General features: G+C 31.7%; 1 protein-coding gene across 50 annotated transcripts in view; it reads right to left on the bottom strand.

Annotated features, from left to right (window-relative positions):
• RIMS1 (regulating synaptic membrane exocytosis 1) overlaps positions 1-21,801 on the bottom strand; it is a 493,071-nt gene that overhangs the window by 93,520 nt on the left and 377,750 nt on the right. For 39 of the 50 annotated variants that reach the window (XM_025925526.2, XM_086707193.1, XM_086707195.1 and 36 more), the window contains 2 exons: positions 15,809-15,921; positions 9,854-10,020 (listed from right to left, as the gene is read on the bottom strand). The exons of the other annotated variants lie outside the window; for them this stretch is intronic. In XM_025925526.2, the coding sequence (XP_025781311.1) occupies positions 9,854-10,020; positions 15,809-15,921 (280 nt within the window). The remainder of the gene's footprint in view (positions 1-9,853; positions 10,021-15,808; positions 15,922-21,801) is intronic. 50 annotated transcript variants of the gene reach the window in all.

Genomic DNA, 21,801 nt, shown 5'->3' with positions numbered 1-21,801 from the left:
TAGCAATGTGGTAGATGATACATTCTGAAAATCTCTTCACTCTTAGATGCCTAGAAATTAAGTGAAAATTGCAACAAATACCCATTCTAATTAACAAACCCAAGTTCACAAGAAAGGCAAATCCCCTTAGCCAAAATACCAAGAGGGAACTGAAAACAGATTGCTTAATGGATTATGAATGTCTTGGGAGGTTTTGCAGATGAGAAATTTAGAGCAGACCTAGTGGGGAGATAGAAATGAAATCTCTGTAAGAGCCACGGCCCTTAAATAACAAGGAAAAACTCGGGTCCTCCCTAAGCCTTAATGGCCCTCACTGGTGACATTCTAATGCATATATTTCAGGAAGACAGGGAATACTCTCAAAATGAAAGTCTCAGACATATGGGAAATAGTTAGCAAAGAAACTAGAAAATATGTGGGTCAACCTAAAGCACTTAAAAGCAAAATAATATCCAATAAGGGAGAAAGAAAACAACATATAGTTAAAACACTGGAAAAATATGTAAATGGTAGCAGGATGATAGCAGAGATAAAGTGTACTACAGTGATTTTTTTTTTTCCTAGGAGGGAATAGAGGTACTATTAACTTTAAATGTATTATTTAACTAATATATATTTGAAACACTAAACTCGGCACTAAAATCATAGAAATAGTATAATTTCCAGAATGGTAGAGGGGAGAAATGAAATAAATGCAATTCAATTAAAAACCAATTGGGAAAGGGGAAACATATAATAATAAAAATGGAAAATATAAAGTAGGATAGAAATCCAAATATATAATAAATCAAATAAATGCAAGCTGATTAAGTAGCCAATTAAATGATAGAGATTGTCAGACTAGAAGAAAAAAAACTAAATCAGTTGTATGCCATTTATAAGACATATAACTAATACATATGGTCACAGAAAGGTTGAAAGTAAAGGATGTGAATAGTTTGAATAGTAATTAAAAAATTATATTTTCATATAAGACAAAACAGACTTTAAACCAAAAGAATACTATCATTAGAGACAAACAGGTTCACTACACAGTGATAAAAGGGTTAAACTACCAGTTAATTGGTAATTCCAGCTCAATTCTAGCTCTACCACATATTGGCCATGTGCCACTTATTTGTAAAACCAAGTTATTAGTAATTACACTATAGGGCTGTTATAGCGATAATAATCTTGCATGTGAATAATGTATCAAAATGCCTGGTACACAAAAAAAGATACTTAATAAATCACAGTATTTTTAATACATTGAAAATATAACAGGAGCACCTGGGTGGCTCAGTTGGTTAAGCGTCTGACTCTTGGTTTTGACTCAGGTCATGATCTCAGGGTCATGAAGTCAAGCTGTACATTGAGTGCCATGCTCAGCATGGAGCCTGCTTAAGATTCTCTCTCTCCCTCTCTCTCTCTCTCTGCCCCTCCCCCACTTGCATGCATGCTCTCTTTCTCAAAAAAATTAATAAAATAAAAATATAATAAAATACGTTACATAGTTATGGCAAAATTATGAAAGTAACACATGAAATAGGTGTAGTTTGAAAAGCACTGGTTCAAAGTAAAAGGATATTGTATCCATTCCAAATAATAGGATAATTGACACAGAAATATGAATATTTACCCAAAAAAGAGGATATTTAATGTTTATAACAAGAGTTCATGCCTGGTGACCAATAAAACAATTATCTGCCAGCTGACATAATACAGCTAAGTTTATAATCCCCACGTGGTTCTCCAATAAGCAAATATAAACATGAAAACATACCATGTTAAATAGAAAATTAAGAATCTGTTAGAAATTTTCCATTATATATTTTTTGGCATGAAAATACAGTTAACAACCTGCAGTTCTTTCAAAACAGTCCTCCTGCTAATTTGATAGCTACTATAGTACTGAGCATCCTTAATACAGCTGATCTGTGTGGTAATTACAACACATCAAAGACAAAGGGGTGACAGAACTGGCCCTTGAGGAAGTCCTCATGTGCTGTGAAAATCAGCACTGAAGCAAAGTCAGTCCACATCTTAGCAACAGGTGGGGTTTCTTATACTTAAACCTGATCTTTTAGAAGCAGAACACTCCTATCTATACCTGGCATGAATCCAAAAGGTGGTACCTCTGGACATCAGTAATAACCTCAGACTAAATACACTGTTCCTCGCCTCTGTGTCAATCACAAAGATCACAACTGCAAACATATCCTGTGAGGTAAAGAGGAATTTGCATTTGGGGGACAGATTTTTCTTTCTTTGAAAAGTATTCCCAGGGAGTAAAATGGTTGTATTTGAAAGTTGCTTTAATATTAGGATCCATAACTTGTGTTATTTTCCTTGCACTTAATATATACATAAACTTTACAGATCTTTAATAATATGATACACTGAAGATATGCTGTTAGCAGCATGTCAGTTAATTTTTCTTATATATTGTGGGGAAAATAATAATTAAGCAGGGAGAATTATCCTTATTTTATTTAACAACAGAATGTTAAATATGTAACTTCGTTTAGGATAATTAAATTAGAAAACTATTGGAAAAAAACTTATACACAATCATAAATAAACTTGAATAAATTTTACATATTCTCTTCCAAAGACACAGTGAATTCTTTTTCTTTAAAGAAAATTTTCTAATTATCATTATCTATGATCTCCACTGACCATGCTCTTTATCTCTATCTATCTATCTATCTATCTATCTATCTATCTATTTTTAAGTGTTTGTTTAAGAGAGAGAGAGAGAGCAAGCAAGGGAAGGGCAAAGAGAGAGGGAGAAAGAGAATCTCAAGTAGGCTCAACGCTGTCAGCAAGGAGCCCAACACAGGGCTTGATCTCATGAACCATGAGATCATGACCTAAGCCAAAGTCAAGAGTCAGACGCTTAACCTACTGAGTAACCCGGGTTCCCCAAACATGCCCTTTAAAATATTTTAAATTTAAAAAGAATCTATAACTCACTTCTATCAGAATAAATAAAATTAGATGGAAGTAGATTTCTATAAAAACAAGTCACAATGTACTTTTAAAACTCCATGTATAGTGTATACTTTTCCCGCACATGACCAGCCACTAAGGCCTAATTATAATCATTTCTATAGATAACCCCATCTTTATAAGACATTCCAGGTTGCTATTAACTTTTGATAATTTATTATAACTGACCATTTTCACTGTTATGTAAGCATTTATCTAATATTTAACTGACATTCCCAGAATTTAACTAAATACATCTTAGTATAAATCTATAATGAATTGGTAGAGTAGAAAGGTAAAAACTAAGCAGATTGGTGCTGTTTCAAATGAAACCAGTGCTGCTTTACTTCAAACTGCAGTCTTAAATGGTTTGTAAGGAAGAAACTTACCAGGAAAACCTACTCACCTGTCTCAAGAGCTCTGTAACTTGCTGTTATCAAGACTGCTGTGTTACTTATATACAGTTATTTTGTTTATATGTATGGCATGGTATAATAATTTAAATGTATGGCACATTCGGTCATATGGTGTATTAATAAGAATGTTATAGTAATTTTATGGTACCCTTTTTAAAAGGCTTATGGCACATTCTTTCCATTTCTTTATAGCTTTAATCTGGTCACAGGAAATAACAGTGGTAATGACTCATCAATCTTGGACTATTAAAACTAAGATGATAGTATGAAAGAAGCTACTAGAAGATTACTAAAATATCTCCTTTCTCAGATATTCAACAACCAGTATCTGGATTTCCCTGATATTTTCCTCTATTTCTTTTCAGTACTCTTGTAGATCTCAATAGACTGTTTTTCCACAGCATAACAGGCAAGCATGCAAAATTAAGGGTGGATAGCTCTAAAAAATTCCCTCTCGATCGCTCTTAATATGTTCAGTGTCATTAGGCATAATAATTAGTAAGTATATAAAAATTAAAGTTTAATTTGTTCTTCTAAGCTATTAATGTAGCAAGTGATTTTGCAGTTAAGTATTTCTCAAATATCATCACACACAAAAAAATCCAAATATTATTTTTAAATGTTATAGGGGCGCCTGGGTGGCGCAGTCGGTTAAGCGTCCGACTTCAGCCAGGTCACGATATCGCGGTCCGTGAGTTCGAGCCCCGCATCAGGCTCTGGGCTGATGGCTCGGAGCCTGGAGCCTGTTTCTGATTCTGTGTCTCCCTCTCTCTCTGCCCCTCCCCCGTTCATGCTCTATCTCTCTCTGTCCCAAAAATAAATAAACGTTGAAAAAAAAAATTTAAATGTTATCCTGTATTCCCTTGTGGAATTAAAGAACTATTATGAAACAAGGTACATTTGAAATTTTCTGTAACATTTTCCCAACATAACTGTAGTATCAATTGATTTTCCAGAAGATATTAACCTAACCCATTTATTTTCTATCACAATTAAAAATTTCAAATAATTTAACCTATGTCTTAAAACTCCCCCCCAAATATAAACCTATTTCTTTCAGTGTATGTTTACTAATCATTATGCCTATACAAAATGCCAAATTTTAGTAAGTTTATGGCTGCAAGATTATTATTTGTATATAGAAGATAATGTTTCTTAAAAAAAATTCATGTCATACTAGTACTCATATAAGTAGCTTTGAAGAAATGAATGAATGCATGAATAAAGTCTCCTACCACCTTAAAAAAAAAAAACTTTCACGTCTTTCAACCTATGAATGTAGAAAACAAAGGTAATTGCTTTTGAAAGTATTCTTCCCAAAAGAGATACCAAAAAGGTCAAATACTAGTGACATCAAATTTGCACTTCAAGTTTGTTTATTAAAATCCAGCTTGCTCTAGAAAGCCAACTTTGTAGATCTAGGAGAACATACATTACAAATGTGAATGCTGTTGGAAAATAGTTTTGACAAAGCTTCTAAAATTCTGTAACACCTGAGAACAACTATAGGATTATGCCTGCATTTGCTGCATGGTTTTGTATGAAACATCTGAAATATGTCTGCCTGGAAAAAAAATGATATGTGATAAAGATGAAAAACAAGTTCAGAGCTAAACTAAGAAAATTCATCTCCTTTCTGAGATGAAAATCTTCTTAAATTTAAAAGTGAACAGAGAACTCAGAAGCTCAATATATTCTTTTTGGCTTCTAGTATATGCACATTTTTTATTGTCAATTGTGCCACTTCTACTAATATACTGTACATATTTTGTGGTTGGATGGAAAAACATTCTTTGAGGAACACTTAAGAAAATACTAAATTAAAATTGTAAGGCAAATCAAGAAATATCTGAAAACCTAGAAACCTCAATCTTTATTGATACTTACTATTTTGAAGTATTAAGTGTTGATTTTTTAAACATTTTTTTTAATGTTTATTTTTGAGAGAGACAGAGCATGAGTAGGGGAAGGGCAGAGAGAGAAGGAGACACAGAATCTGAAGCAGGTTCCAGTCTCTGAGCTGTCAGCACAGAGCCTAACACAGGGCTTGAACTCATGACCCGTGAGATCACAACCTAAGCAGAGTGTGACGCCTGACAGCCACCCAGGTGCCCCAAGTGTTGATTTTCTATTGTAAGAACCACACAATTATTTAAGCTTAAATTGTTTTAATCCTTGAAAATTAAAAAAAAAAAAAAAAACTTTCATTCATTATATCTACACAAGGTTATTTACCTTAAATGCAAACATCATAGTTTACTTTTTTTTCCTACTATAGCCCCCCTGCTTATGTAAGCTTTGAAAACATGAAACATATTTTGGACTATTTTGAATGAACTATTCAGAATGCATCTGGAGGAAGGGATACTCCTTCTCAAGTCACACAGAACCATGTGGTTTAGCTAGCAGCATACTTGAGTAGATAAGATATTTGGTACATAATCATCTCAAACACAAAAGATTCAAGTGATGGCCCATGAATCTCTACCACTCTTTGAAAATGATATTTTAGAAATTGTTCATCCAAACATATTTATATTTTTCAACCTATAGACATCCTATAAGTGCTTAATTCTATTTGTCCTCAAACAGGCTTGAAACAACTGTATAGTCTTTTATCTTTAAGGCAGAAAAAGACGCTAATTAACTAAAAAAGATTTTCTCAAATCGCTCACAAGAACTTTTCAATATACTAATTGATATCCTATGAAAAAGAACATTATGGAATAAGTTTGGTACATTTTGGAATAAACAAAGACAAACAAATTGTTTCAAGAGAAAACTTCCCAGGACCTTAACAACAGTAACATGTATTGTGAATCATAAATAGGAAATTGTAGTAAGGAACATCTGGAAAACTATAAATTGCACAGAAGGTTGTGCAGCCCATTTCTTATTTCACATGTGCTTATTTCAACATTTTCTTGGTTTATAATATACTTGGTTAGAGGAAATCAAAACTCTACATGGTATTTTAAGTACCTACATACTATGATTTTATATAATGTGGATAAGATCATGTCATATAGTTTCTTTCTATAATCCTTTATGAGAATACTAGGTATTTGATTGGCTTTTAGGGTACTGAATACTGTCTTTGGAAATGCTATAATGTCCTCTCAATCCTTGTGTTGACTTTCAGAATAAAACTCATCCAACACATCATATAATAAAACATGTCTTGTGTCATACGAAAATTTGAATATATATATTCCATATATTTTCAAGTTTTCTTATATATATATATATTTTCCATGTATATGATTATCTATCTATCTATCTATCTATCTATCTAGATATAGAATGAGCCCATAAAAATAGATTTAGGGCATCTGGGTGGTTCAGTCAGTTAAGCATCTGACACTTGATTTAGGCTCAGGTCATGATCTCATGGTTTGTGAGATCAAGTCCTGTGTCTGGCTCTGCACTGACAGTGCAGAGCCTGCTTGGGATTCTCTCTCTCTCTGCCCCTGCCCTGCTCATGCAGGCTCTCTCTCTTTCTGTCTCAAAATAAATAAATATATATTTTTCTAAAAATTGAAAACATAGATTTAAACTCTTAAATGGATTATAATCCCCTTGAGTATGTAGCCTAGCCATTATACTTTAAGTTAGTGTTGGAAATAATGGTGTCTTCTTTCATGATAGGAATTCAAAAGTTTGCTGCTATTTATTATGACATATAAATGCATTTTATCATCGTAATTGATCAAACTTGTTCATCTTTTATCCATGAACCTGAATAAATAGAATTTTAAAACCTATGCAGATGTTAGTTAAAAAAAAAAAAGAAGTGAGAAGCAGTACTATAATGAGAACAATCGTTGTGTTACTTACGACAATAGGGAATATTTAAAGGCTGATGAGCCTGCAGACATTGTTCTAATAAGAGAGACACAGCATTTCTATATTGAAATCATTCTGTTTCGTTTTTTTTTTTTTTCATTCCAAAACCTCCTCTCAGCATTTTACCACATGGTTGATGATGGATGCAAAATAACTGTGTGTGTGTGTACAGGTGTGCTTGTGTGCCTATGAGGATATGTGGGGAGAAGAATGTATATGAAAAGATAACTAGACTGAAGTCAGAATAAAGAGCTACCCATATCTCAGTTTTCCTCTCTCTTCCTCCTAAGTATTCTAAGAAATCAAATGTATACCACATACAGAGAATCAATCACTGGCCTAAAGTATGGGACTACAAGAAAAGTAATTCTTCATGTTAGCTTAAGGGGAAATTTGTTTAGTCATTAGCTTTAGGGACTAAATTTACATAATCCACTTATATATAAAAATAAACAACAACCCTCTCAGCTCATATGTGTTCTAAGTCGCAGAGAAGGGAAAGGGAGCTGAAAACAGAAATGCCTAGAAAAAACTGATTTAGCACTTATATTTAGCACTTTTATTTACATTTAGCACTTATATTTAGCACTTTTAATAATAAGAAATTATTTGTACCCTTCTTAGGTCCATGCCTATTCACACCACCTTCAATAAGTAAGAAAAGTCATGTGAATCAAGGAGACATAGAATCCTCTATCTTTTGTTTCCTTTCTTGACACAGTTATAATTAGTGTTGATTTCTTAAACTGGCATTTTCCCACAAAGTAACACTGGTTCCAATATCCTACCACGTAGTTTCTTCTGAACCCCTTTGTATGAAATCGCAGTCCTTTGTTGCACTACCTAGTTTCTGTTCTTTGCTTTCTTCCTCAAAAATCACACAGCCAACTTTTTCCTAAAGACCAAGTTTTGAAGAATACTATTCCCTTGAAATTTCAAGAAATAAAAATGGGCCCACAAATTATTCCTGTAATTGACTAGTAATATGAATTCTATTAACCAGTAATATTTTATAGTGTAGGACTCAAGGTACTTGCCTCTATTGTGAATATAAATAGAAATTACTTTAAGATTTAGTTTATAATTATTCAGTAAGTTGTTTTTAGTGATTAAATGTGAAAAAGTCCTTGTTGAAGTCCTACTTATCAATAATTTTGCTAAACTGAATAGGTTTGAAACATAATATCTTAATATTTCAATTAAAAGGAATCCATTAGAATAATTTTTACCCCTTGATCCTAAGCAGCTCAATGGGGCTATGTCTTTTAGCTCTTCTAATTCTATTTTAAGTTTTAGGGAACATCCTATTCCGTTAGGACCAGATGCTAAGAATATCATAAATAGAAATAAAGCATATTCTATTAACATCTTCATCAAAGTTGAAATTGCTCATGTAGATGATCAGAATATGACACTGTTAATTAACAGTAAGACAATTACTCTCAATTTGCTTTAGCAGATGATGGGAGGTAAAGGGAAATCCAGGAAGAAGGAATGCTTGAACATATTGCAAATCATCAAAATGTCCAATAACAGATTTTCAGAGTATTAGAAAGGTAATTTCTCCTATTCTGAGCATTTATGTCTCTTGGGCCATTCATCAAGGCCCAAATTCCTTCAATGAAACTTCTATTTCTGGAAACTAGTTAAGAACAAATATAAAATATGCCTTGCCCATATTGAGTCTGCTTTACATAAGATGGCACTTGGATTCCTGCAGTCTTTTCCCTTTCACAGCAGGGTATTTTCATTGTAAGAAGACAAAAGCACAACTGGAGATTTAAACAAACTTCATGAAAATTTGTTACAACTCATGTAATGTAAACTAGGTATGTATACTTTGTATCACATCTGTTCAATCCTACTCTGAAAGCAGACCAACTACAATGGGACTAAAGAGATCAGCAAACTAAAGCCCACAGGCAAAATGTAGCCCACTTCCTGTTTTTATAAATAAAATTTTATTAGAATACAGCTATGCTCAATTGTTTGCATAGCTTTCACACCACAATGACATCATAAAGTAAATACAACAGAGACTGTTGTACATAGCCCAAAATATTTACTAGCTGGCCCTTTATAGGAAAGATTTTTTGACACTAAAGAATGCTCTGTGGATTTAATCGTATTAGAAAAAACTCCTGTAGGGGCGCCTGAGTGGCTTCATTTGGTTAAGCATCTGACTCTTGATTTTGGCTGACGTCATAATCTCAATGGTTCATGAATTCGAGCCTCACGCTCAGAGTGGAGACTGCCTAAGATTCTCTCTCTCCTTGTCTCTTTGACCCTCCCCTGCTCATGCTCTCTCTCTCTCTCTCTCTCCCTCTCTTTCTCTCCCTCAAAATAAATAAATAAACTTAAAAAAAGAAGAAAGTCCTGTAAATGTGACTCCAACAATCTTTAAAATTATGACTCTGGCTATAAGGTAGACAGTACCGAACAGTCTATAGGCGACATTATACAACAACAAATAAATGCTCCACCCACTCCAGTCCCAACAATGTTAGTGAAATGTTTCTGCTACTTGACCTAAACTGTTTTTTAGTAGGAACATTAAGAAAGCTAGTTGCATTTTTATCCCGATACAGACCCAGTTTATATAAAGAGTATTGCCAACTCACCTGATCCTACCCCTGGGGTGCTCAGATTGCTCTGACATAAAGCTTGTGCTGCTGAGGCGTGAGGCACTGCTGGTTCGGGAAATGGCGGACACATCACTGACATCACTATCTGATGATTTGGCAGAGACGTTATCACAGCTTCTGTACTGATCTTTATGTATGTTATACTAAAGATTAAAAACAAGAAAGTGTGAGCTCCATCATCAGGTTGTGGGAAAAGAGACATACACGGTGAGGTTAATGACTACTTTGCCTACACCAAGTAAAAGTGTACCTTCATAAAAGTAGGTGTGGAATTGAAAATAATCCAAACACAATGTAATATATGATTTTCAGTATAAAAATCCTACATCCTCTGAGCGGTAAAAAAAAAAAAAAAAAAAAAAAAAAAAAAAAAAAAGAGGTTTATGAAGGCTGAATTATAAATCAAACAAAAACTTTAAATATTTGGGTGGAAAATTCACTGAATAAATTATTGGCAAATACTTGAAACCTCAAAATTGTATTAGGTACTTTTTCTAGTGTATCGGTTTCTCTATTTTGCTTTAGTTTTCATAATTACCCATTTTATTCACCGCTACTCTAGCAAAGTATAGGCTGCTTCTATCTGTCTGTATTTTTGATTCTTTCTAAAATGATTCAATTTACCTACATATTTTCCCTATTTCAAGACATCACATTGTTTCAAATTTCTTGAAAAAAATGTATGTCTTCACAAAGAAGGGCTATGTCAAAAGCTGAGGGGCTGTGCCAAGGAGGATTAGAGCCATGGAGGTAAAGACTGGACTTCAACTTTCTATTATAATTAAGTAGAGATTTTCAGATTTAAACTATCAGCTCAGTGTCAAAAATAAAAAAAAAAGGATTTCTATTAAAATTAGAATTTACACTGTATCTTGTATTTTTAAATTTGTCTTTGGTATTCATTACTGAAGATTTTAGAATTCATTAGGTAAAAGATTAAAACAGGCAAAGTTGTCAGAGCAGCTAATAAGCTCTTCCTCTTTCTACTTGATTCTTTTTGCAGTGGAACAAATAGCAAATAGCTTCATATATTAGTATTTTATATATGTGTTTTTATTATAATAAATAGGTTATAATATAACCACTTAAACCTTAATTATATATAATTTTGAAATACCTAATATATTAAGTGATTCTCTTATGTTTATTACTGGAAGTTAAGATAATATAACTTATTTTTTTTAATTTTTTTAAATGTTTTATTTTATTTTTGAGACAGGGAGAGACAGAGCATGAGTGGGGGAGGGTTAGAGACAGAGGGAGACACAGAATCCGAAGCAGGCTCCAGGCTCTGAGCTGTCAGCACAGAGCCCGATGCGGGGCTCGAACTCACAGACGGTGAGATCGTGACCTGGGCCGAAGTCGGAAGCTCAACCGACTGAGCCACCCAGGCGCCCCAAGATAATATAACTTATTAACAAAAGAACACATAACTAAAAGGAACACATGACTAAACACTGGGTATTTAAGTTTCTTATCAAGTAACTTAATTCTATGTTTATACATTAAAGTGTGAAAATATCAAATGTTTATTAAAGTTGTAGAAAAGCTCATCCATTCTCTGATGTTCCCTATCAGATAACTTTTAATGAACTTAAAGTAATCCATCTATTTATAAAAATTTGTATAAATAATTGTCTTGCTAAAGTATACTAAATAAAATGATGCTAAAAACCTGGATCTGTATATACAAAAAGAAGTATAAAACAACAGTACATTTTTAAAAATGCTAGAAAAGATAATCATGTTTATTTAGAAATTCCTCAGATAAGAATAGTTCAGGCCTGAGGTATTTACATGTTAGTTTTAATTCTTTACTTCTCATGTGTATGTACTGAGCAAGGAACTTCACATCAAGCATGAAAACAATTCCAAATTATAGAATATCAATGAAATTATCTTTCCAAAGAAATTTTTCATAATTGCATGACTTGTTTTTGAAAGCCATATATCAAATTATAATCCAAAAGAAAATTCATATATGTCCAGAATTGAGCTATTTATACAACTTGATGTATGCTCTAACATTAATATGATTTAAGGTAAGGTGCATTTTAAATTTATGTGGTAACGTTTCATCATCAAATTCTGTTACATCTGATTAACATGATCCTGACATGATTCATTTCAATCAGAACTATTTTTTATTTACAGAGTAGATGTGGTAAAAACTAAAATATGCTGACAGCAGGATCTAAATTTAATAGTAGGATACAAACACAACTCCTATATTACTTGTCTTGGAAATGATTTTGCTAAGTACATAGATCATGTAATTATTACAATGTTTCCAAACATATTGAAATGATAGCTTGTCCATGAAAGAATATGAAAGAATTGGGTTCTAATACAATAAAAATGTACCCAGCTACAGGAGATTTTTCTGGCATTGTGTTGACACCCAGAACAAATGTTCCCCTTATTTGGCAAATGCCCATAACATACAGTATAGACTATAACATCAGGGTATGTGCGTGTACATGGAACTATTTCTCCTAAAGAAATCTTGCTTTTCTGTAAGCCATCTCTTCTTCAACATTTTTGTATATAGACTTCTGCTATTTCAGCAAAGTAATAAAACAAGGTATCTTAAAAAACTAGATCATATTAAATTTTTCTATGCTGGGCGAAAGAAAAATCCATCATTCTCACACAAGATCAGTTTTCTTTGCATTTAGTTATTTGAAGGAAATGAAAGACTTTTATATTCGCCTTTTACTATTTACTTATTTTCAAAATCTGTTAGAAATTTAAATAATGACTGACTTTTAATCAAGCATAATTTGTTAAATTTCCTATTTATCAATTAAATATTTTAATGGAAACACATTAACTATATTATTTAATATTTTAATAATAGCTATTATATTATTATATTATAATATTCTATTATATTTTTAGAAATATAATATCCCTAGGAAGAATTTATACTAATTATACAGCAGGGAAATAAGTCATTGATGTGAAGGGAGGCTCTAATTATAGGGCAGCTATTTTTAAAAATAAGTAATAATAAACACTTAACAGCTACCTACAAAACTCATCCCATTAGTCTTGGTTGCTGTTCCTGGACTATAGAAACATAAACACTTTTTAAAATGTGAGTGCTTAAATGAGAACTTACCCTCCAATTATGAATTTCACCCCATCACTAGGGAATGTAACACTGTATACCATCATTGAAAAAACATCATGGTATCACATTTCAGGGATCCTAAAGCAGTCTTGTATTTTTTCAAAAGAAAAGTTAGTGCTAATTCCCTACTCAGGACAGTTAGGGATGTTCCATATTTTAAAGGAGGTGCCAGGTTTGAAACGTTTTAGGAATTATAGTACATTTGTCTAGTAATTCTTTGCCCTGAAGAAAATCTAGTTCTATTGGTGTTTGGTTCTAAATATTCCGAGAATGGTTAACTAATTTCTAATTTGGCAGAATTTCAACAAAGCTATTCATCCAAAATGTCAAATGGATTAAAACACTAAAACAGAGTCAATAAAGGAATAAAGTTCAAAATTTAATGTATATTAAATTTATGACAATGGTTGTTCTCAATTATATTAATAAAATAGATTTTTGTAAAGTTAATTATAAAATGGTTGGGGTAAAAGAATAAAAAATGAGAAAGACTTTCTTAAGCACGTAAAAGAGTTTTGAGTTAATGGAAATGAAACTACTTAAAATGGAAAACTACTTACATGATTTCCTAATGAAATGGGAACTACTTAAAAAATTTATTGTAAGCATTAGGCCATAATATGAATACTAGAATTGCGGAGTATGTAACTTCTGCTTGACATATAAAATAAAAAATAAGCTAATTATTTGTTATCCTATTTATTTTTCTTATCCTATATTCTTATAAGTTCTTAAAGATACCATATCCATGATCTCACATTTATTGATACAATTTGTAATAATTTTATTTATGTAACACAATAGTATCAATTTATGCCATAGGAGAAACAGTAATATATTTGAAAGTAATGTTTTTTTTTTAAATATTCAAATGGGATGAGAGAGAAAAAGAAAAAGAATGATTGTGTAAAGGAGGGGGCAAAGACAGAATGTGATAGTTTAATTGTATTCAAATTAAAAGCCCTGGAAGAACTTATGAATCCAACTGGGATGACATGTACATTTCAATGATACAAGACGCAGAACAGTAGTACCTAAGTTTAAGACCAGGAGTTCTAGGGCTTATCACTCCACAGAAAGGCTTTACTAATTCTGGGTGAGACCTCAGTTTTCATAAACTGGGTAAATAAGAGAGCTGGAATAGAAGATCAATTTCATCTGATTCTAAATTTCTATGAAATCAGAGAACTTGGAATCTCCCAACCAAGATAAACCTACTTGTGATTCATCATGAGTATTAAGTATTAGTGGTTGTTTAGACTTCTAGGGCACTTCGTTTTTAGATTTTTTTTGATCAACTGATTAATGATTAGAGTCCTACTTCAGAATGACCAGAAAGGTTTTCAGTATTACCGTGATTGTTTATCTCTTTCTTGCTTCCTCTACTGGCCCTAACTCCAACTCAATGTTCTATTTGACCTTATCCTTTGACATGATGCTAAGAAACCAATGAGGCATGTCCAGCTACAATGAAGCATTTCCAGTTTAAAGAACTTTTCTAAATAACTGCATCCAATGTGGAGGCAGAAGACGTACATCATCCTGTCTTCTAATCTCTACTGCGTTTGTAGTAAAAGAAAACAAAGATGATGATGATATTCATAAAGAAGACAAACAAATAAGCTAAGTGATAATAATTAAGAATGAACCGTAGGGAAGACTTGTGGAGCTAGAATCAGCAACCCTATGGAACATCAAGATATTCTGCTTGCTGTTTTGTTTTGTGTTGTTTTGAATGATTTTTACTGTTTAAAGTGTTGTTTCAGATTCCTAGGATATTGAGTCTCACTGAGTCACATCTCAGTTGGAAATCCTCCTGCAACTAACCTAAGATGTAAAGTGATAAACTGCCTCTGATACATAGGACTCTATATGACAAGTCATATTTTGTAACCACCTCTATTTTCTTGCATTAATCTCTGAATATCTGAGATCAACCTCTAACATTTAAAAATCAGTAGGCTTTTCTACAGTCATATTTCAAATTAACAATATTGATTTAGTAGCTGGGTTTTTTTTTAATTTTGAATTTCTAAAAAGTCATTACTTCCAAAAGGGCTTCTTGACATGAAATTATAACACAGGTTGTTCTGTGATGGCTGGTGCCACTTTTGTAGTATTAAACGAAAAAAAAAAAGGATTTTTAAATAAACCAGATAGTATATTTAAAATTGCTTCATGAGGTATACAATTCTACGCATATTTTAATTAAAATTATTAGGTGCTATTTAGCAGTTTATAAACTCGTAGTGTATCCTTACAAAATAATGCTGAAATATAAATTAAATGTTTTAATGCCACTTGAAATTGGGTAAATTTCAGTTTCTCAGAATTTGCTATCACTTACTTTTCTTACTGAAGACAGATCAATAAGAAATCTCACATTGCACAACTTATGTCATTCACTAATAAATCTCAATAGTAAACATCAACCTAAAATAGTACTTAAGATTATGAATCTACATCTTAATATTTTAAATGCAATTTAAGCAATAAAATGGCTTCATGTCTTGCTTATGTATAGGAATTTGACTATTGACAACAGATCATTGAGAGACTTTAATAATATCAAGTATTTACATTTCCTTTTTAGAAAAAAACATTAAATCCAAGTTAATAATACTTTAACAGAGTTATATATTTTGTGAAAATATCAAGAGGAGAGAGGTTATGATGCAAGACCATCACCTGAATGATAACTTCTCTCACACAACTTGGTGCTTACTAGTCCTACCTGCTATATACACTGTACATTTTTAAAAGGGAAACTCTTGGTTGGATACTACTTGTTTTACCTTGGAATATTGCTCGCGATCAAGTTCTTGACTAGAACCAGACCCTGTTGTCTGCTTAAATCGATGCACTTTCATTTTCATCTGTCTTGTTCGCTCCTCCACTACTAAGCTTGCTGCAAAAACACACAATGGAAGCCTATTAACACAGGCGAAGCACTTTTAGGAACTGAATGGTTTAAGATTTCAATTCTTTTGATATGACTTCAATTAAATGAAAATTTAGAAGTAACACATGACTAATAAACAAAATGCAGAATATACAATGCTATCACCTGTTAATTTAAAGATGAACATGACTCAAATCACACAAAATGGGGAACACAAATGTTAGTAACAAAATATAAGGACCCCGCTGCTTCTTCACCTGATATGAAATATTTTCAATTCCATTCATGACTATATGAAATCAGATTTAATTGTGAAAATATGCTTTCAATTTAATCAACTGGTTGTTGCATGTACATATATAGAGAAAATATATATGCATACTGAAGACATCACACATATATGCACATGCTTAACATGCATGCACACACCCACTTAACATCCTCAACTAACAGCAGTCACCTAAAAACTATTTTAATTGGTAAGCACCTGGTTTGCTGAGGCACTCTTATTAAATCATTAATTTCTACCTGTAGCATTTCATGAATATTTCCAGTCTTAAAAAAGGACTAAGAGTAAAGATTAGATTTGTATTTCTGGTGGCTCTGTCTGACCACATAGATGAAATTCCTATGCTTTGAAAAAGTGACATAAAATGTTTAGCTATTTAAGTTATAATTTGTGAAGAACTGCATTACATTTAAGTCTTTATTAATCTCCTGAGTAGCAAGTGTGACTGTTTAGATGGGAAAATTATAGCTTTCAATAAAGTACAAGTTATTTTAAGTCAGAATCCATCAGAAGCAGCTTAGCTTCAAGAGCATGCCATTAATTAATACATTTTTACAAATTAAGGGGAAAAAAGAGCCAAGTGTGCAGAATAAACTCTTCAAAACATACACCTGTATTGTGTGAGACCTATTTTTATTTTTTACAACTTATCTTTTGACAATTTCAACCTCTATTATTCAACCTCTGCAACCAGTGCTAAGATTTATTTTTAAGTTATGTGTGTGTATACATATATATATATATATATGTATACACACACACACACACACACACATATATATATACATTTATATGTATATATATATGTGTGTGTGTATATATATATATGTATATATGGAAAAATACCTATTTGTATGTGATTAAAGTATTGGGGCTTCTGTCAAGAGGGCCCAATGACTTAAAGGATAGTATAAATGTTGATATATGTGACTTAACTTGGCTGATGATTTCATCTCTTACAAAGAGTTTATAAAGATACTTGTTGGCAAATTTTACCACTGCAATGATTAAAGGTCTATCATTCTTGATAAAAGATACTGACACCAATTATAAAGATTATATAAATATGTAGCTTTTATTGTGCGTACAAACTAACAGCACAAGAGACAAATACATAGTTTGAAATGTGTGGATAAATATTTTAATTATATTTTTAGTATAAAATTATTAGATGTTTAGCTTTGCTTAAATTCAGTAAATGAGATAGACAGTATCAATCCCTAACATCACAGTTTTGTGAATTAAGCAATGATGCACAATTGCTTTGGAAATGTTGACAGGAAATGATAACTGTATGATTAAAAGATGGCTCTATGGAGATCTTGAGAGAAGTAGTTCAGAAATGTATACTTGACAGTATTAAAGGAGTCGTAACAAGTACTAGAAAGTAAAAGGCTACTTGAGATTAATTAGAAAATGAGAAAAATCTATTGAGAAATATGAGTTATATTTGCAGAAAGCCATAGGCAATACAAGAAAATGCACAATTATCTGTTCTCTGCCTTCTGCCTATTTTGTGGGTGCCTCTGGACCCTTGCTCAGTCATTTGCTTTGAATTTCAAGGAAGTTAAATGAACTGTATGTAATCAGTTATACCCTACACTTAAAACTGGAAGTAACTCAAAGCCATCTTTGTGATAAAAGCAAATTTAAATGGTATTAGCTTCATATTCTCAATAAATTATACTAATTTTAAGAAATTTTTCACATTGATTAGCCCATAACTTTGTGACCTTCACTTTTAGTATCATGAAATTCCTAGGGAAGACAGTAACTTGACACTGAAAAGATTTCTCAAGAACTACTGGCCTGAAGCAATCTGAAACAGTTCTGATGATTTTAGTCTGCCAGGACAACACCTCATGTCTCTAAATATGACATGGCTGCATTTAAATCTTTATTTTGAAAAACTGAAAATGAAATCATAAGGAGACAGGGGTAGCCTAAATAAAATAAATCCTAAAATGGTTTTAAATGACTTCACTTTGACCTTCTAAAAATGATTAATAAACTATTTTTATTCTTAAAGGAGTGAAAGTTGACATCTTTTAATCTGTTGAAGAAAGAAAATGCCCAAAATCTGACTCAAAACCACAAGTAGACTCCCTTGACTAGCCAGCAAAAATATAGTTGCCATGCTGTCCTCACTGCTTGCTCTCAGATTTCAAGAACAGAAGCAAAACGCAAATAGCTTATCATTTACTTACTCATAATCAAAAGATCAGATAATTCCATAAAATTTACATTTTTAAGTAGTTCTCATTATTTCCTTATGGCTTGTACATTAGTGTGTATTCTGAAATAACTTTATACAAGTTCTTTACACTTTTTACAGAGTTTGCTTACTTGCATTTTATTTTTAAACAATCTATTTTGAAATGAAATGACATTATTTCTGAATTATTGGTGTGTCTATCTAAATAGTAAAAACAAATATATGAATTAAAATATTTATCATAAATTTGAACCAGATGACATGATTATTAATGTACATGATTTATACAAAATAACAGATACTTAGCAATGATAAAACTAAATTGCATCCTTGGAATATGATTACCTGTTGAGTATCCCAATATAAGGAAAATGAGCCACAGCCCATAGAGCTCAAATATCTTACTTTGAAAAGAATGATTACTAATCACCATTTAAAATTTTTGTATTGACTTTTAATGCCAATAGCAAAATTAAAATATGAAATATCTTCCAATTCTCCCCAAAATCCTAGCATCAAATTCACATTTAGGAGTATCCTGAATATTGGTAGCATTGTAAACTAACAAAATCATTAAAATGCCAGTTGCTCGTTCTTTATAAAAAGAATTTAAAAATTGGAGGACTTCTGGGTTTTAATTTTTTTTTTTAATTTCAAAACTGTCACATACTAGAGTTAAAAAAATACCCTCTCATTTTATACAACAAATGTAATTATCATGCAATTGCATTTAATCTTTTAATGAACATATAGTCATTAGATACAATATAGTCAAAAAAGGATGTTTGTTAGAGACTGTTTCAGCTAGAATTGCAGATAGAGTGACAGTAATAAACAATTCTTCTCTACCTCTAAGGTGCAATTAACACTATAATTTTATACAAAAGTTCTTTAAGTTGGAATTATTCACTATGCTTTCTAAAAGCTGAATGCTGTGTTTGATGTTGAATTGTGTTTTTTAAAAAAGCAGATACTAACTTACTTAAAAAATATTTATTGAACTTAAATCTGTTTTCTTAGGTCCACTTTACTTTCAGTTATTTTTAAACTCTGGAATTTTTATCAAGTGAATGTCTATATATCAAATATGGACTCAACATTACAATTAAGAAAGTATAAAACTAGAACTTTTTTACACGTTAATTTAAAATCATACTTGTGAAATGATTTCTTCTAAGCTCAACAGGGACTCTTATTAGAGTATGAAAGATGAGAACAGTAAATATGATTTTAAAGTCTATAATTTATTACAATTTTCTAGTGGAAAATATTAGATACTATTAAGAAGTCAGAGTAAAATAATTGCTCCCTTTTCATTTTCCAAATTTTGTGATGTATTCTTAGTTTAATGGTATGGATGATCTTTGATGAAAGTACAAATAAGCTGAAATCATTTGCAAATACTGTGTTTGTGCCTGCATGAATTTCTTCCAATTTTATCTCTTTGTAAGACTATTTAAGATAAGGCCTGTGACTTAAAAAATAAAAAAATAAAAAGCTTAAGAATCTTTAATAAATCTTCCTTAACCCATCACTGAAAGCTATATATATATAGTGCACACATATGTATATAGTATCACCTCCACTAAAAAGAATGTGATTTTTCTGGGAAACTCCTTTGACTTACCGGACATTTGTGATTTGCTTAAAAATATTTTAAATATTAGAGTTAAGTGTAATTTAAGATAATTATAATGTAATCATTATACTTTCTTAGATATATGAAAAATATTCATAAATTTACAATTATACAAAGATAAATTTGCTCTGAATCTTCATTTCTTCCTATGCATCTACAAATTAACATGAATTCGGAATTTCAAATATTTGTGTTTACAGGCAAAAAAGAAAATCCATACAATATGTTATTAAGCCTTCAAATACTTTTGGGTATTCCAAGTGAAACAAAAGTGTAAAAGAGAACAGGAATAATAAAAGTTTCTATATTAGTAAATATATTAAAGTAAAAATATTATTATTTTACTTTGTAACAAGGTGAGCTAGTACATCTGTCAGTGGTGACGCAGGATCATATTTGGATAGGATAACTAAGCTTGTCAAGTCAACTACAATGTGTTATCACACTTTGTGAACAGAAAAATTAATGCCTCTGCTTCACTGCTATTTAGTAGTACAATGAGTCTTCAGTGATAATGGAGTCCCATCTTTGCTCTGATGTCTCAGAGAAAGCAATGATAAATGACCGCATATCTGGAATTTGTCAGGCAGAATGAAATAAATAAATGAAACACCTACAATGTCTCAGTTATTGACAATATTGAAAAAAATTTCTTCTCTGAAGCATTTAAAAAATCACTGATTGCAGGAACTCAAACATAAGAAACAATATAATATGAAACATGGAGACTATAAAGTAATAAAAGATGACAAATATTTAGCTAATTGATTCTGTAACATTATAAACTATCCACAGCCTGAACAGAAAGATGGGTTGATATCTGAAAATTTTAAAAATGTAATACTAATCTCTACTAACAGTTTTTTAAGCTTTAGTAGAGCACACATTGTTAATATGTATAAACATTCTCCATACATTTGGAAGCAATGTGGCAAAACGGTAAGTCCCAAGGATGGGGAATGACTAGGCATAGATTATAATCTTAGACCCATTACCATTCATTGGTTCGTCAGTGTTGCCCTGATCAATTCCTGAGACGTTTCTTCACTATGCAGTTGTTATTTATAAAATGATTAAGACTACTCAGTGTAACCTCCACCTATTGTGGTTTATGATTTTGTATTACTTCAATAGGGTATTAGCAAGGTAATTTTTCCATTTTCAAAAAATGGAAAACTACAATAATGACTTTCTCACTTGCTCTAGCACCTAATTTCCAGCATTTTAAAATGTCACCTTGCTACAAATATAGATGTTAAGGGGAAAAAATCACCAGTGTATTTTACATTATTATTTATTATTATGGTTTCTTCTCAATTAAAAAGTATTCCTTGCATGTTCATCTTATTTGTGGAGTCATACAAATGTAGTAAGCAACTCTGATGGAATACTAATATGTCCTCTACCTTCCACACACATATACAGTAGATGTACATGAAGATTTAATGTCTAGACTATTTTGACTACACAGAAAGGCCCAAATTCTGGGTCACTTTCTCAGAATAAAGTGCATTTCAATTTGCAAGGGTAGAAATGTGTCAAATGGTCCTCCTTGTGCTATTGTATGCTTCTCTTAAATATGAAGGATTGTGCTATGCTAGTAGGAACAATAAAAATACAAGATAACATCTGTCCAGCATGGGAAACATTAAACACAACAAGTAAATAACATGTTAAATGAAAACACATTGCCTTTAAAGGCTTTTAAAGAAAATAACCTGTGTTTTGGTATATCACTGAAAG

Source organism: Puma concolor, chromosome B2 (assembly GCF_028749965.1).
Source record: "Puma concolor isolate L17-30 chromosome B2, mPumCon1.1.hap2, whole genome shotgun sequence".
Taxonomy (NCBI): Eukaryota; Metazoa; Chordata; class Mammalia; order Carnivora; family Felidae; genus Puma; species Puma concolor.
Note: the sequence above shows the minus strand (reverse complement) of the source record. Positions and strands in the feature narration are given on the sequence as shown.